The sequence below is a fragment of the Equus caballus genome, chromosome 20 (genome assembly GCF_041296265.1).
Source record: "Equus caballus isolate H_3958 breed thoroughbred chromosome 20, TB-T2T, whole genome shotgun sequence".
NCBI classification, from domain to species: Eukaryota; Metazoa; Chordata; class Mammalia; order Perissodactyla; family Equidae; genus Equus; species Equus caballus.
Window position 1 is genome coordinate 45,937,037 of NC_091703.1, and position 12,984 is coordinate 45,950,020.

Consider the following 12,984-nt stretch of genomic DNA (forward strand, 5'->3'; position numbering starts at 1 on the left):
AAAACTGAGCTGTAAAAGTGTACTAACTCATTAGCAGGCCTGCTTTTAAACTAAACAAAATAAACAAACCTGTTCTCCATGTCTGAGTCACTTGTCCTGCATTCTCACTAATCATTCTTCCCACTTAAAGCTTAAGTGAGGGTTGCATCAACTAATAAAATGACTGTCACCCAGAGCAAGGACGACATCATTGTTCTCCTTTACAAACTGAAGAGACTCTCACATTGTCTGATTTTGAAAGAGGGCCAGAGGGAAGAGTATAGAAATAAGGAGTACATGGAGAAGCTGAGAACACGAGAGTTAGAAGAAACTGAATACTTTACCAATAGTTCTACTATTAGAAGATACAGAAAGACTATGACTGGGACTCTTCTTCTGAAGTTTGATAGCAAGACTAATAAATTACGACTTCTCTCAAGTTTCCCCAGAACTAGCAAAATACAAATCCTAGCTAGCTAAGTTAATTAATAATTTTAAAGGGATTTTTTTTTTCCCCTATTAAAGGCACTAAACTTTGGGGATGAAAAGGTGGGGGGAATTACACCTTTCTTGCCCTTTGTATAAAAAGAAAAAAAAACGGCTGTGGATTTTAAACATGTTTAAAGTCATATTCTAAGTCCTGAAACAAATTTATTCTGCAATTTTTTGTTGGTAGTATTATACAGTAGTACGGTTTGGAATAAAAGGAAACAAACAGCAAAGTGCAATCCAATTTAGATCTAAGAATCTTACTCATTTGCCGAACATGTTTAATCTCCTCTACCTAGTCTTTTAATTTTAAAAACAGAAGTCAACACCTAAAGCATTAATTAAACCTAGTAAGAGAAATGTGATCAATCATGATTTCTTGTGATGGTGGTTCTTTTTATCTTGAAGGTTAACATTTACTATTATACAGAGCATGCTGTAGGACCTGTGGAGAATCAGTGAATTTTTACACAAATGCTACATGAAGAACTCACACTTTGTCTAAACTACTTTGGAAACACAAGTCTTCCAAGCAACCGTCCCTTACATTTGCAATCAGCTCCATGACGTTGTTCTTCAGATACGCCTTCTCCAATCGAGACATGCTGTTCCACCGGAACCTGGTCATCAAAACGCAGAAAGTCAACACAACCACATCAGAAGTCTTCTCTTCAAAAGAGACTGGTTTTCATTCCTGCATTACATTATGCTGGTGATTTCATTAAGAAATTATACTTCCAAGTTTGTGCCCTTCAAAGGATGGACAAAACCAGTCCACATTTAACCAAAATGTTAACAAGAGGAAAATTCTTGGGGAAGAGTTTTACATAGGCAGTGGTCTATTAATTGGAATCCACACAAGATTTGTGCACAGATTAGCTTTTCCCCTTGATTTTGTTGACAAACCAAAAGTAAATATACCTAGGACAACCCCAACAATGCAGTTGCTTTTTGGAAAATAAAATCTTGATACTACTAACTCCCTTTCTGTGTTGGCTTACAACGTAATGGCACAATTCTGGAAAAACTGCGGCTAAGTCTTAAAAGCTGATTCTTCTGATAGGCGTTGGGGGTAGAGGACTCGATTCAGGAATGGTTTTCAGTTATTCTCATACAAGCCTCCTCTGGATTTGCCATTCAGAGAAGGCGCACACTCAAACTTAAAAAAAAAAAATTTAAAGGCACAGTGCCTAATCAGAGATTTATTTACCTATATCTTGCATTAGTCTAAAAAACTGAGTTTGCTGGTATTCAGCAGGAGCTCAATAAATGCTGACTGAATAACTATTATTTGTAGATATGCTTAGTATTTGTAGAATGCTTAGTATGTACCACCCACTTCACATGGATAAAGAAACTGAAGAAGAGAAAGGTTAAATCCTGAATGAGAGCTCCCGAGAGGTTGTTAACAACCTCTTGGGGACCACTCCTTTCTTCTTGGGGACTGCTTTTTTACTGACCTAAATAGTATCTTTATGAGTTATATAAGAAATAAAGATTTGCTCTCTCACAGACTTTGTGGTAACATCCAAAAGCTCCTTACTTGACAACGTGCTCCAGGATCTGAAGGCCAAAATGTCTGACGATGGCAATTTGTGTTTTCTCAGCCAACCTCAAGCCACAGGGGACACAGATAGGGCACTTTTCTTTAAACTCCTCACAAAACTGAAAGAAGAAAAGTTAGCATTTCTCCTAGGAGCCAAGCAAATGGGAACTAAAAAAACTTTTATCTTGGGGCCAGTCCGGTGGTGCAGCGGTTAAGTTTGCACATTCCACTTTGGCAGCCCTGGGTTCGCCTGTCTGGATCCCGTGTGCGGACACAGCACCGCTTGGCAAGCCATGCTGTGGTGGGCATCCCACATATAAAGTAGAGGAAGATGGGCATGGATGTTAGCTCAGGGCCAGTCTTCCTCAGCAAAAAGAGAAGGATTGGCAGCAGTTAGCTCAGGGCTAATCTTCCTCAAAAAAAAAACCAAACCTAAAAACTAAAAAAACTTTCATCTTAAGAAACTCTAACCTGAGCTACATATTTTTTTCCTAGGGAAGATTCACCCTGAGCTAACATTCATGCCAATCTTCCTCTATTTCTTAGTATGCAGGCCGCCAGTGCAGAATGGCTGCTAACAGAGAAGTGTAGGTCCGCACCCGGGGAACCAAACCCAGCCACCGAAGCAGAGTGCACTGAACTTAACCATAGGATACCAGGGCTGGCCCTGGGCTATATTTTTAAATTGCAAAATCTAGATCAATATTATATGAGTAAAGAACCAATACACATTCCTTTCACTTTGATAGTTCCAGGTTTCCCATGCTATATCCAACTAATGTTGAAACATTTCTTGACCTAAACAAGTAAAAACTTATTTACTAGAGATAACACTCAGAAGTATATAGGGGTGAAATGACAATTTCTAGGATTTGCTTTAAAAACCTTTGGTGGGGGAAGAGATAAAGCAAATGTGGCAAAATCATTATAACTGCTGAGTTTAGGTGATGGGTATAGACAAATCATTGTAGAATTCTCCATACTTTTGTGTCTGTTAATATTTCATAGCAAAAAACAAACTAATAGAACGCAAGTGTTTCTGATTCCAAATCCTGTGGCATACATCTATATATTGTAAAGTTTCTTCTAAGTGATGCTCACTCTGCTTTATGAAGTTACATCAGTTAAAATAAGCACAAGTGTTTTTTCCTAACGGTCATTTCTCAAAGCCCACACACAGAGAGATGCAGGAATAAGCTTGTACTAGCATTAGCATCCCCATTTGTATTAGTATTCCCAAACTGCAACACAAGAGTCAGTCCCAGGAGCAGAGCATCCGGGACTCAAGAAAACTACTTTCAGGAAACCAAAGTGCCCTTGTTAAAATGCAAACTAAGTGGCAGAAGTTCATCTTTGCGCAAAATAGCCTAAGAATATCACACACTAAAAAACGTGGGGGGAGGGTGTGTGAGAATTAGCCCAGAAATAGCCCAAGACACAGAAGAGGGTTAGTGAGAGGTGCAAGGATCTAAGTAAAGGGGAGCTAGGGGGGCTGGAGCTTGGTTAGGACGGGTCAGGAGAGTGGGTCAGCAAGGAAACGTTTAATGCAGAGGAGGTCGTAAAGAATGCAGCTGGTGCTGGGGACGGGATGGGCACCTGCGCCGCGGGAAGGCGAGGGGACGCGGGGATGCGGGCTTGAGGGAATGAGATGGGTGCAGCCGGCTCTGGAGAGGGTCGTGGTGCGGACAAGAGTGATCGGAAGTGGGGAAGGGGGAGGAGAAGGCAGTGGGAAGCAGTCGCGAGATGAGAAGCAGCTAGGGACCGGAGTGTCCCGGGAGAAGGCGAGGATGGGAAGAGGCGCGGAGGGCGGCGAGGGGGAGGCCCCCCCGGGGTTGGGGAGGGAGGTCCAGGGGCCTCGTGGGCCAGAGACGACCAGGGTTATGGGAGCCGCTGGGACGGCTGGGGCTGGGGGAGGGTCTCGGGGCAGGCCCGGGGCGCCAGACCCCAGCTACCTTGAGGGCTTCCAGCCTGTAGCGCTGGGTGGAGCTGGGGTCCATCATGACCGTCACCGCTTTCACCAGCTGCTCGCACAGCGCGTTCACTTGATCCATCGCCATGGCTAGGGCCTCGCGCCGCAAGCGCCCACCGCAGCCGTCCCGGGAGCACGAGGCACGGACGGCTCCCTTGGCGGGACCCACGCGCTGGTACCGGGCCGCGGCGGGCTGGGGGGGTGGGGAGTAGGAAGAGGAGCGTGAGCCCCAGCAGCTCCACGGGGAAGGAGCCGGCGCTGCGCACGCGCCCGACTCGCCACTGCGCACGCGCCCGCGGAAGTGGAGGCTCCCTGGTAGGGTTACTCCTCGGTGGGCGGGGCGGCAGACGGAAGGGCCGCGGTGCGCAGGCGCGTCAACGGTCCGTCGCGGCGCGCGCGCAGTTCGATCCTTGTCGGGCGGGCTGGCAAGCTAAGCGCTTTGGCGGTGGTTGACCACGCCCGGCTGTGCGGCGCCTGTCCGGGCACGGATCCTCTGCGACCCTTGGTCTATTTCTCCGTTGTTACGGGGAATAAATCTCCCTGGAGACCGGAAACTGGCCCGGTCCTGGAAAGGGGACAGATAGTGAAGACCCCATCGTCTTCCTCCCAGTGGACACCGAGCCCAGCACCGGCGGCGTCCGCGGTTGGCAGTTTTGTCAGGCGTTTGTCACCTTGGTAAGAGAATTTAGAACCGTTCGGTATCACTGTTTTCAGACTTTTCATGCTGCTTTGGGTCTTGATTTTATGATACAGCAGGGGCCGCTGACAACGTTGGGCCGGAATGACATGGAATAGAAATACATGCTCCCAGAGAGATAAGGCCCTGGTGGTGTCCCCTAAGAGGATTTTTCTTGTGGAAAAAATGTTTTCTCCGCAGCCCTTAAACCTCCCTTTTCACTTGTACTGATTTTCCTTGGATGTTATCACCTGATCACCGCCAACTTGTTTTGTACAGATTGGTATAAATCGCGATCTTTAAAGATGAAGAATTGCAATCATTGAAGGTTTGCGCACTTTTGAGCATCTGAAGTACTATTATATAAGACTTCAAAATAGTGTGATCCTTATTCCGAAAGGAGGGTTTTGGCAGAGAGTTTCATTTCCCGTCTTTAAAAAGCTCTTGTTTTCTCCAGCAAAATACGTAAACTGAAAACTTCAGCAACTTCGTTATCTGTTGAAGTCTGCATCTCGGTTTTTGTGCTTGCATACTGAGTAAAATGTTTGCAGCACTTAAATCACTGCTTCCATTCATGCTCCACTTCCGGTATTTGTAACTAATATGGTACTTACCTGGGTTTTTTTGTGAAAATGCATTTATTATTTTTATTCTGGCATTATCTGTTCTAATACTACACAAAAGCCACTTGAAGGTTAAGTGATTTCTGACATGTTATGGTTTTAACTTATAAAAGTTTAAAGAATCACATTCTGCTTGTCTTAGGTGAGTGGGATTTATAAGGAATTAATGCTTTTGACTACTCTGATTTTTTTAACTTATTGTTTTCTTTCCATGGATCTTCCAGCTTTGTAGTTGCATGCCACTTTTGTCAAGGTGAATGTTAGTTTTTGACACTTTTTTTTAGAATACAGTTGAGTGTTTACTCAACTGTGTAACCTGTGTTTCGCATATTTAAATCATGAACTACTGGTGTTTCCGTAAGTATCTTGTTTACCTTAGGTGAGTGGTTCCCAATCTCTGCTGCATGTTAAAACTACCTGAAGAGCTTGTAAAAATCACAATGCCCAGGTCACACCCGTACTGATTAAATTAGGATGTCTGGTGGTAGAAGCCAGACATCGGTATTATTTAAATGTTACTAGGTGATTTCCAATCTGCAGCAAAGTTTGGGAGCCACTGCTTTGCTTTACCTTCCTTCTTTCAGATCTCTAACAATGTTAAATGATAACATTAGTCTGTATCCACTGTCAAGTATATAAGGTTTGTTCTTCCAATCTACCATCCATACCTTTATGTATCTCTATCTGTGAATAGTATATAGTATTGTTTGCTTTTATCTTCAAAAATTTATGTGAATGAGTTGAAAATCACCATTAGAACACTGCAAAGTAATTGTTACAGGTAAAAATCCACTGATGGGTGCTTAATGGTTGAAAATTTGAGGAGAAACAGGATATTTGCATGGTCTCAAAGTGTCTCCCCTAAGATTTCAGTTCCAAAAGGAAAAATAGTAACTTTACAGTGAGAAACACTAACTCAACGAAATGATCATGGTTAACATCACCAGTAATAAGACATGTTGGCATCATGTACCTCCCAATATGATGCACTGAGAAGAGCACATCACTTTTATAATATTCTTGCCAAAAATGCATAATCTCAATCTAAGCAAGAGAAAACATCAGACAAACCTGAATTGAGAGACATTCTCAAAGTAACTGACTAGTTCTCTTCAAAAGTGTCAAGGTCATGAAGAACAAGGGAAGACTAAGGAAGTGTCATAGATTGGAGAAGACTAAGGAGACATGATGACTAAGCTTGGATCCTCCATTGGGTCCTGGAACAGAAAAAGGACAGTAGTGGAATAACTGGTGAAATTCAAGTGAAGTATGTAGTTGAATATTAGACCAATGTTCACCTTTTAGTTTTGATAATTGCGCTATATAAAATGTTAACATTTAGGGGAAACTGGGTGTAGGAGAACCCTGCTATTTTTGCAACTTTTCTGTAAGTCTAAAATTATTTCAAAATAAAAAGTTTAAAAAGTCCATGAATGCTATGATGTTATATAACATTTTCTGCTTCTCTTTTCCCTGAATTTATACTTGAGATTTGTCTGTCAACTAGATTAACTGTTGGCTTTGTCCCCCTATTGACGTGCATTGTGGTTTTAATTTGCATTTCCTATGACTAATGATGTTGAGCCCATTTTCATGTGCCTTTTGACTATTTGTATATCTTCTTTTGTAAAGTGTTCAGTTCTTTTGGGGAATGGTATTTTTAAAGATTTTAGTACTTAGTACCTTCCTAAAATTGTACCAATTTATTATTCTCTTGCCAGCAATGTATGCCTATTTCATTCTTGTTAGTTTCCATGCTCATGATAACTCAACAATGGAAGAATGGAAATACAATTTTGCTTGGCACTTTGGATTAGGTATCCTTTCTGACCATAAAATATTGTCTTACAGAAAAATGGCTAATGGACAGGACCGGGTGATTGTTCTAGTGGACATGGACTGTTTTTTTGTTCAAGTGGAACAGCGGCAAAATCCTCATTTGAGGAATAAACCCTGTGCAGTCGTACAGTACACAGCATGGAAGGGTGGCGGGTATGTATCTTAGTTATTGTTGTAAGTGTCAACTACCATTTTAATCTGTAAGAATACATGGCACTGTGCTACGTCGTATTTTTGAGATTTCTGAACTGCTGTGTTTGAGATCAAATAGTGGCGTCTGTGACCGAAAAGTTTCTACTATTATGTTTATAGCCTATTAATGTTAAATTTTAATTATTATTGTGATCATGTAATATTTTTTTGTTCTCCCTTTTTCCTAACCTTAGAATAGTTGCAGTGAGTTATGAAGCTCGTGCATTTGGGGTCACTAGAAGCATGTGGGCAGATGAAGCTAAGAAGTTATGTCCAGATCTTCTACTGGTAGAAGTTCCTGAGTCCCGTGGGAAAGCTGACCTCACCAAGTAAGAAGAAAAGATTGTTTAAGGAGAATAGAAGAGTTGAGAATAATATTCCATGAGGCTAGGAACTGATGTTTCAAATTTGTTTCATGTAAATAACATCTGAAAAAGTTTCCTTTGGTCAACCAACTTTTCTGTGTGAAATGAAAACAGATTTTGATATTGTGTTGCAGGAGAAGTTATGAGTCATTATAATGCATAACAATTGCTGCCCTGGACACCCTTTCAGTTCCTTAATTATTTAAAAGTTGGTTGTTATAATTAAAACTTAGTACCAATTCTCATGTTCTCAGGCCAAAAATCTGAAGTGTTTGAAGTAAGTTGTGAAACTAAGAGTTTTTCCAGAGAAAGCTAAGTCAAACTGACATTCTAAGACAATATCTAGAATTACTTGCCAGAATTGAACAATCTTGCAGGAGATTACTGTCTCTGTTTTTGAACTGAGCCGTCTCTCTGCAAATTTTAGAAGGTTAGCCTTGGAATGGGAGACATGTATAGGCATAACCAAGTTAGAGGTAGGTACAAGCCCCAACCATTATAATAATCCTAATAGCTAGTATGTATTGAGCATATTTCGTATGCCAGGCACTGTGTTAACATCTCCATAGGCAATATCTCTTAAATCTCACATTGTTAGAAGGTAGGTTCCAGTATTAATCCCCCAACCCCACACATAGATGATGAAGCAAGTTTAGAGAGGTTAAATCATTTAAGTTAACACAGCTAGGAAGAAGCCTGAGGATTCAGTTTTCTCCAGATTCCAGTACCCACATTCTCATAGTACACTATACTGTGTTGTATGGTGTGTGGGGATCATGCTTTAACTTGGGATTTGAGATATTCCTGAATTTACCTATGAATTACAAGTTTAAAGGTGGAGTGTCAAAGCCAACCTCACATTGGAGTTAATGCCAGAAAAGAAGACAGATTTGACTGAAAATTAATGCCTTAACCCTAAAGTAGAATTAATTAGCTACTGGACATATGTTACATTGCTCTGAATAGAATCTTATGCTGGTAAAGACAACGTAACTTTCAAGAAATATAGGTGACTTCAGAGTGTGATTTTGAAAAGCCACACACCACCAACTTTAAACTGGGTCATTTCACTCTTAAAATCTTCATCAAATAATGAACAAAGGCAGTTTTAGAAAATTTAGGAGTAAGTTTATAGACCAAAGAGTTATTAAGACCTGTCAATTTAAAATTATTATTTTAATAATTAACCTGAGATCCCAGGTTATAAAAATAAAAATATGATTTGCAGAAACATATATACACTAAGTTTACCAAATGTTCTTAAAAATACCTTGGAGTAGGGCTGGCCCTGTGGCGTAGTGGTTAAGTCTGGTGTGCTCTGCTTTGGTGGCCTTGGTTTGTGGGTTTGGATCCCAGGTGCAGATTTACACCACTTGCCAAGCCACGTTGTGGTGGTGACCCACATACAAAATAGCGGAAGATTGGCACAGATGTTAGCTCAGGGCTGATTGTCCTCAAGCAAAGACAGAGGAAGATTGGCAATAGATGTTAGCTCAGAGCGAATCTTCCTCACCAAAAACAAAAAACAAAAAAAAACCTTGGAGTAATTTGCTCAAGAGGCTGTGAAGGAACACCAACTATTGCAGTAGAGTATCCTTCCTTGCTCTGTATGTGTGTGAGTATATTGTGCTCTCATGCTCTCATACATTCTTGCTTTCTCCATCCCAAATAATGATTAAAAGACAAAAACCTTTCTCCAATTCTCTCATTTGAAAATGTTTTAGAACAATAATTACACTAGTATTTATAGATGTCTTACCGAAGAGGTGCAAATATTTCCATTTTTATGATAAATAAAATAGATTCAACAAGAGCAAAGAACTTACTTTAAATTCCATAGCAAGGAAAATATCCATATATTGCCATAGAAAACTAGCTATATACAGCCAACAGAGCTGCTTGTTAATGGTTTGAATAGAAGGTATATGGTGAGATTGGTATCCCCTGGGGAAGGCTTCTGCCTGTCCAGACACATCATCACATTCTAGACGTTTATCTTCAACTTGATTGTTTGAATGTTAGTATATCCAGAAGTGATTGGACTTGGTTGGTTGTGTGGTTGTGTATATGTGTATATATCTGTAGTGAGGACCAGCTCACATGTTAATCAAACTCACCATTGACTGAAGTAAAAAATCAGTGTCACTTTGTTAATTTAAATTGAGAAATACCATCCTGAAGAAGAGCAGATACTCAGTTCACTGATCAGTGCAGTGTTCCCTGTAAGTTACCTCTCATTTGAAGACGAAAGTAGAAGCAGAATACTATGTGGTGGGTATATGAAAATGACAAAAGGAATAGGTGATCATAATACAGTTTTTTCTAGTTAAATGAGTTGGAAGCATTTCCTCTTTAGAAAGATCCTTGTCACACAGACACGTTCATGGTCTGGATGCTTTCTACTTTGGTAGTGCTAGAGTTGCACTAAAAATGTTTGCCTCCATGGTTCTTTTTCCTTGCTTCTGTTATTGACCATCTGCATGCTCATTTACTCCTTCTGTTGGGTTACTGTCTAGTCTCTGTCAAGCCACCATTTCTCTCTTTAAGGAGACTTACACTGATGATGTATATTATTGTTCCATTATGAGAGGGAGGGGATGGGGCCAACAACCTCTATGTATTCTCCTTCTATTGCCTACACGTGTAATTCTTATACTTTTTAGGTACCGGGAAGCCAGTGTGGAAGTGATGGAGGTAATGTCTCGTTTTGCTATGATTGAACGTGCCAGCATTGATGAGGCTTTCGTAGACCTGACCAGTGCTGTACGAGAGAGACTGCAAAAGCTACAAGGTCAGCCTATCTCAGCAGACTTGTTGCCAAGCACCTATATTGAAGGGTTGCCCCAAGGCTCTACAACAGCAGAAGGGACTGATGAGAAAGGTACTTCCATAGCATCATATTGCTTCTGCTTCCTGCCTTTGGAACCTGCTTTGCTTGGTCATGCTGATCCTTCTTGGATTGATTGAAAGGAAACTTAAACTTCGACCTGAATGAATCACAAGGACTCACATGGAAGGATATACAAATTCTATCTTTCCAGGTATATGAATGTTGAGAAGCTGTGAAATCTGTATGGAATCAAGTTTCTCTTTAGATGTAATTAGGGCAGGTTAGAGTTATCAATAGAAGGCTGACTGAGCACTTCCATCATTTGTAGCTTAATTTATATGATTGTAACTTGGTTTCTTCATTGTGAGAAGGGTGAGCTTTTTTAAGGGGGACCTCAAGTAGAGGGAGCTGAGTCACTCAAAATTTCTAATCAGTTCATAGCACAATATCATCAATGGCCTCTGCAAGGCCTCTCGTTTTATTTTACTACTTTCCCCTTCATAATGATTCCCTCTACTCCCTCCCCACCCCATACACCCTCTGGCACCCACTGATGTTTGGTGTATCTTCTCAAATATGTATATGTCTTTATAAATTATATAGTGTTGCTTGTATTTATGCTTTTTAATTACAAGATAGTATTGTATTATAGGTCTCATTCTGTTTCTTAATTTTCTTTCATTGGTGATTTTATAAATCTATCCATGTAGGCGTATTTATGTGTAATTGATTGCTTTTAATTACAGCATCATCCATGATATGGATCTACCATGTTTACAGACCATTCTCCTAGTGATGAACTCATTTGTTGCTTCTAACTTCCTACTGTTTATATGATGAATGTCCTTATTCATCATCTTTTGGACCTATTCAAGGGTTTCTCTGGGAAATGTTTTCAGGAGGGGACTACTAGCTCATAGGGTATACACATGTACTTAGTTTCACTAAATACTGCCAAATTGCTCCCCAGAATGGCTGTAGTAGTTTAACTTACCCCTGTATAGTACATAAGAATTCCTGTTTCCCCCATATCCTCACCAGCAATTGGTATTATCTTGTGTTTAAAAATATTTGCCAAAGGGCCAGCCCTGGTTGCCTATGGTTAAGTTCAGCACGCTCTGCTTCAGAGGCCTGGGTTCGATTCCTGGGCGTGGACCTACACTCTGTTAGCAGCCATGCTCTTGCTGGTGGCCCACATACTAAAAAATAGAGGAAGATTGGCACAGATGTTAGCTCAGGGCGAATCTTCCTCAGCAAAAACAAAATAATTAAAAAATAAAAATGTTTGCCTATGTGATGGCTATAAAGTGGTATTTTGTGTTTTTGGTTTGTTTTAATTTACATTTCTCTATTTACTAATTGAGATTGAGCATCTCTTCATATACTTGTTAGCCAATTGAATTCTACTTTTGTGAATTGCTTATTTATAATCTTTACCCAATTTTCCATTGAATTTCCTGCCTTTTTTTTTTTTTGCAAGAATTCCTTATATGTCCTAGTTATTAGTCCCTTGTCTGTTTTTGACATTGGAAATATCTTCTCCCAAGTCTGTCATCCGTTAAATTTGTTTATGCTGTACTTTGCTCAACAAAATTCTTTTAGTCTATCAATTTTTCACCTTATGGTTTGTGCATTTTGAATCTCGTTTTAGACATTCGTTTCTACCAGAAGTTCACAAAAACATTTTTCTAGATTTTATTCGATTTGCCTTATAATTTATTTTTAGATCTTTCAACCATATGGAGTTCACCTTTTTATTTGATTTAAGGTAGGGAGCCACCTTAACTATTATTCTCATAGTGAGCCAGTTTTCCCAACAATTATTTATTAAACAATCCATTATTTCTCAACTTTGCATATATAAGTGGGCCTGTATCTGGAGTATCCCATTAGTCTGTCTGCTTCTACTCCAGAAACACATTGTTTTTATTACTGTTTGTAGTATGTCAAAATATTTTATAAGAACTCTCCTCTGCTTTTCTTTTTTCAAAATTATCTTAGATATTTATGCACCTTTACTGTTCAGTATGGATTTTAGAATACATTAGTTGAATTCCTCAAAAAATCCTGATGGAAGTACATTGAATTTACATATTTAGAGAGAGAGGATAGTTATTTTAATATTGAATTATTTCATCTATAAACATATTATATCTCACTAATTTTTTAGGTCTTCATTTATGTCCCTTTTAGTGTTTTTTTTTTAAGTTAAAAATTTTGATTTGGGCCAGCCTGGGTGGCCTAGTGGTTAAGTTCAGCACACTTCACTTTGGCAGCCCAGGTTGAGTTCCCAGGCGTGGACCTACCCCACTTGTCTGCCAGTGACCATGCTGTGGTGGCAGCTCATGTACAAGAAGAGGAAGATTGGCAACAAATGTTAGCTCAGGGTGAATCTTCCTCAGGAAAAAAAAAATTCTTTTTGATTTATCTGTTATAATATTTCTGCTTCTTCTGGGGTCTGGAACCCAGTATATTT

The 12,984-nt window shown here is 40.0% G+C and overlaps 2 protein-coding genes across 3 annotated transcripts in view; one reads left to right on the plus strand and one right to left on the minus strand.

Moving 5' to 3' along the window:
* The window catches only part of XPO5 (exportin 5), a 55,662-nt gene extending 51,381 nt beyond the window's left edge, over positions 1 to 4,281 (minus strand). For both annotated transcript variants that reach the window (XM_005603953.4, XM_005603952.4), the window contains exons 1-3: positions 3,967 to 4,281; positions 2,012 to 2,133; positions 1,016 to 1,088 (exon numbers count right to left, since the gene is read on the minus strand). In XM_005603953.4, coding sequence (XP_005604010.2) covers positions 1,016 to 1,088; positions 2,012 to 2,133; positions 3,967 to 4,071 — 300 coding nt within the window. In that variant the 5' untranslated portion in view covers positions 4,072 to 4,281. The remainder of the gene's footprint in view (positions 1 to 1,015; positions 1,089 to 2,011; positions 2,134 to 3,966) is intronic.
* Positions 4,282 to 4,362: 81 nt separating this feature from the next.
* POLH (DNA polymerase eta) overlaps positions 4,363 to 12,984 on the plus strand; it is a 30,256-nt gene continuing 21,634 nt past the window's right edge. Inside the window, 4 exon segments of the mRNA NM_001301323.1 lie at positions 4,363 to 4,658; positions 7,134 to 7,274; positions 7,508 to 7,642; positions 10,342 to 10,559. Coding sequence (NP_001288252.1) covers positions 7,138 to 7,274; positions 7,508 to 7,642; positions 10,342 to 10,559 — 490 coding nt within the window. The 5' untranslated portion in view covers positions 4,363 to 4,658; positions 7,134 to 7,137.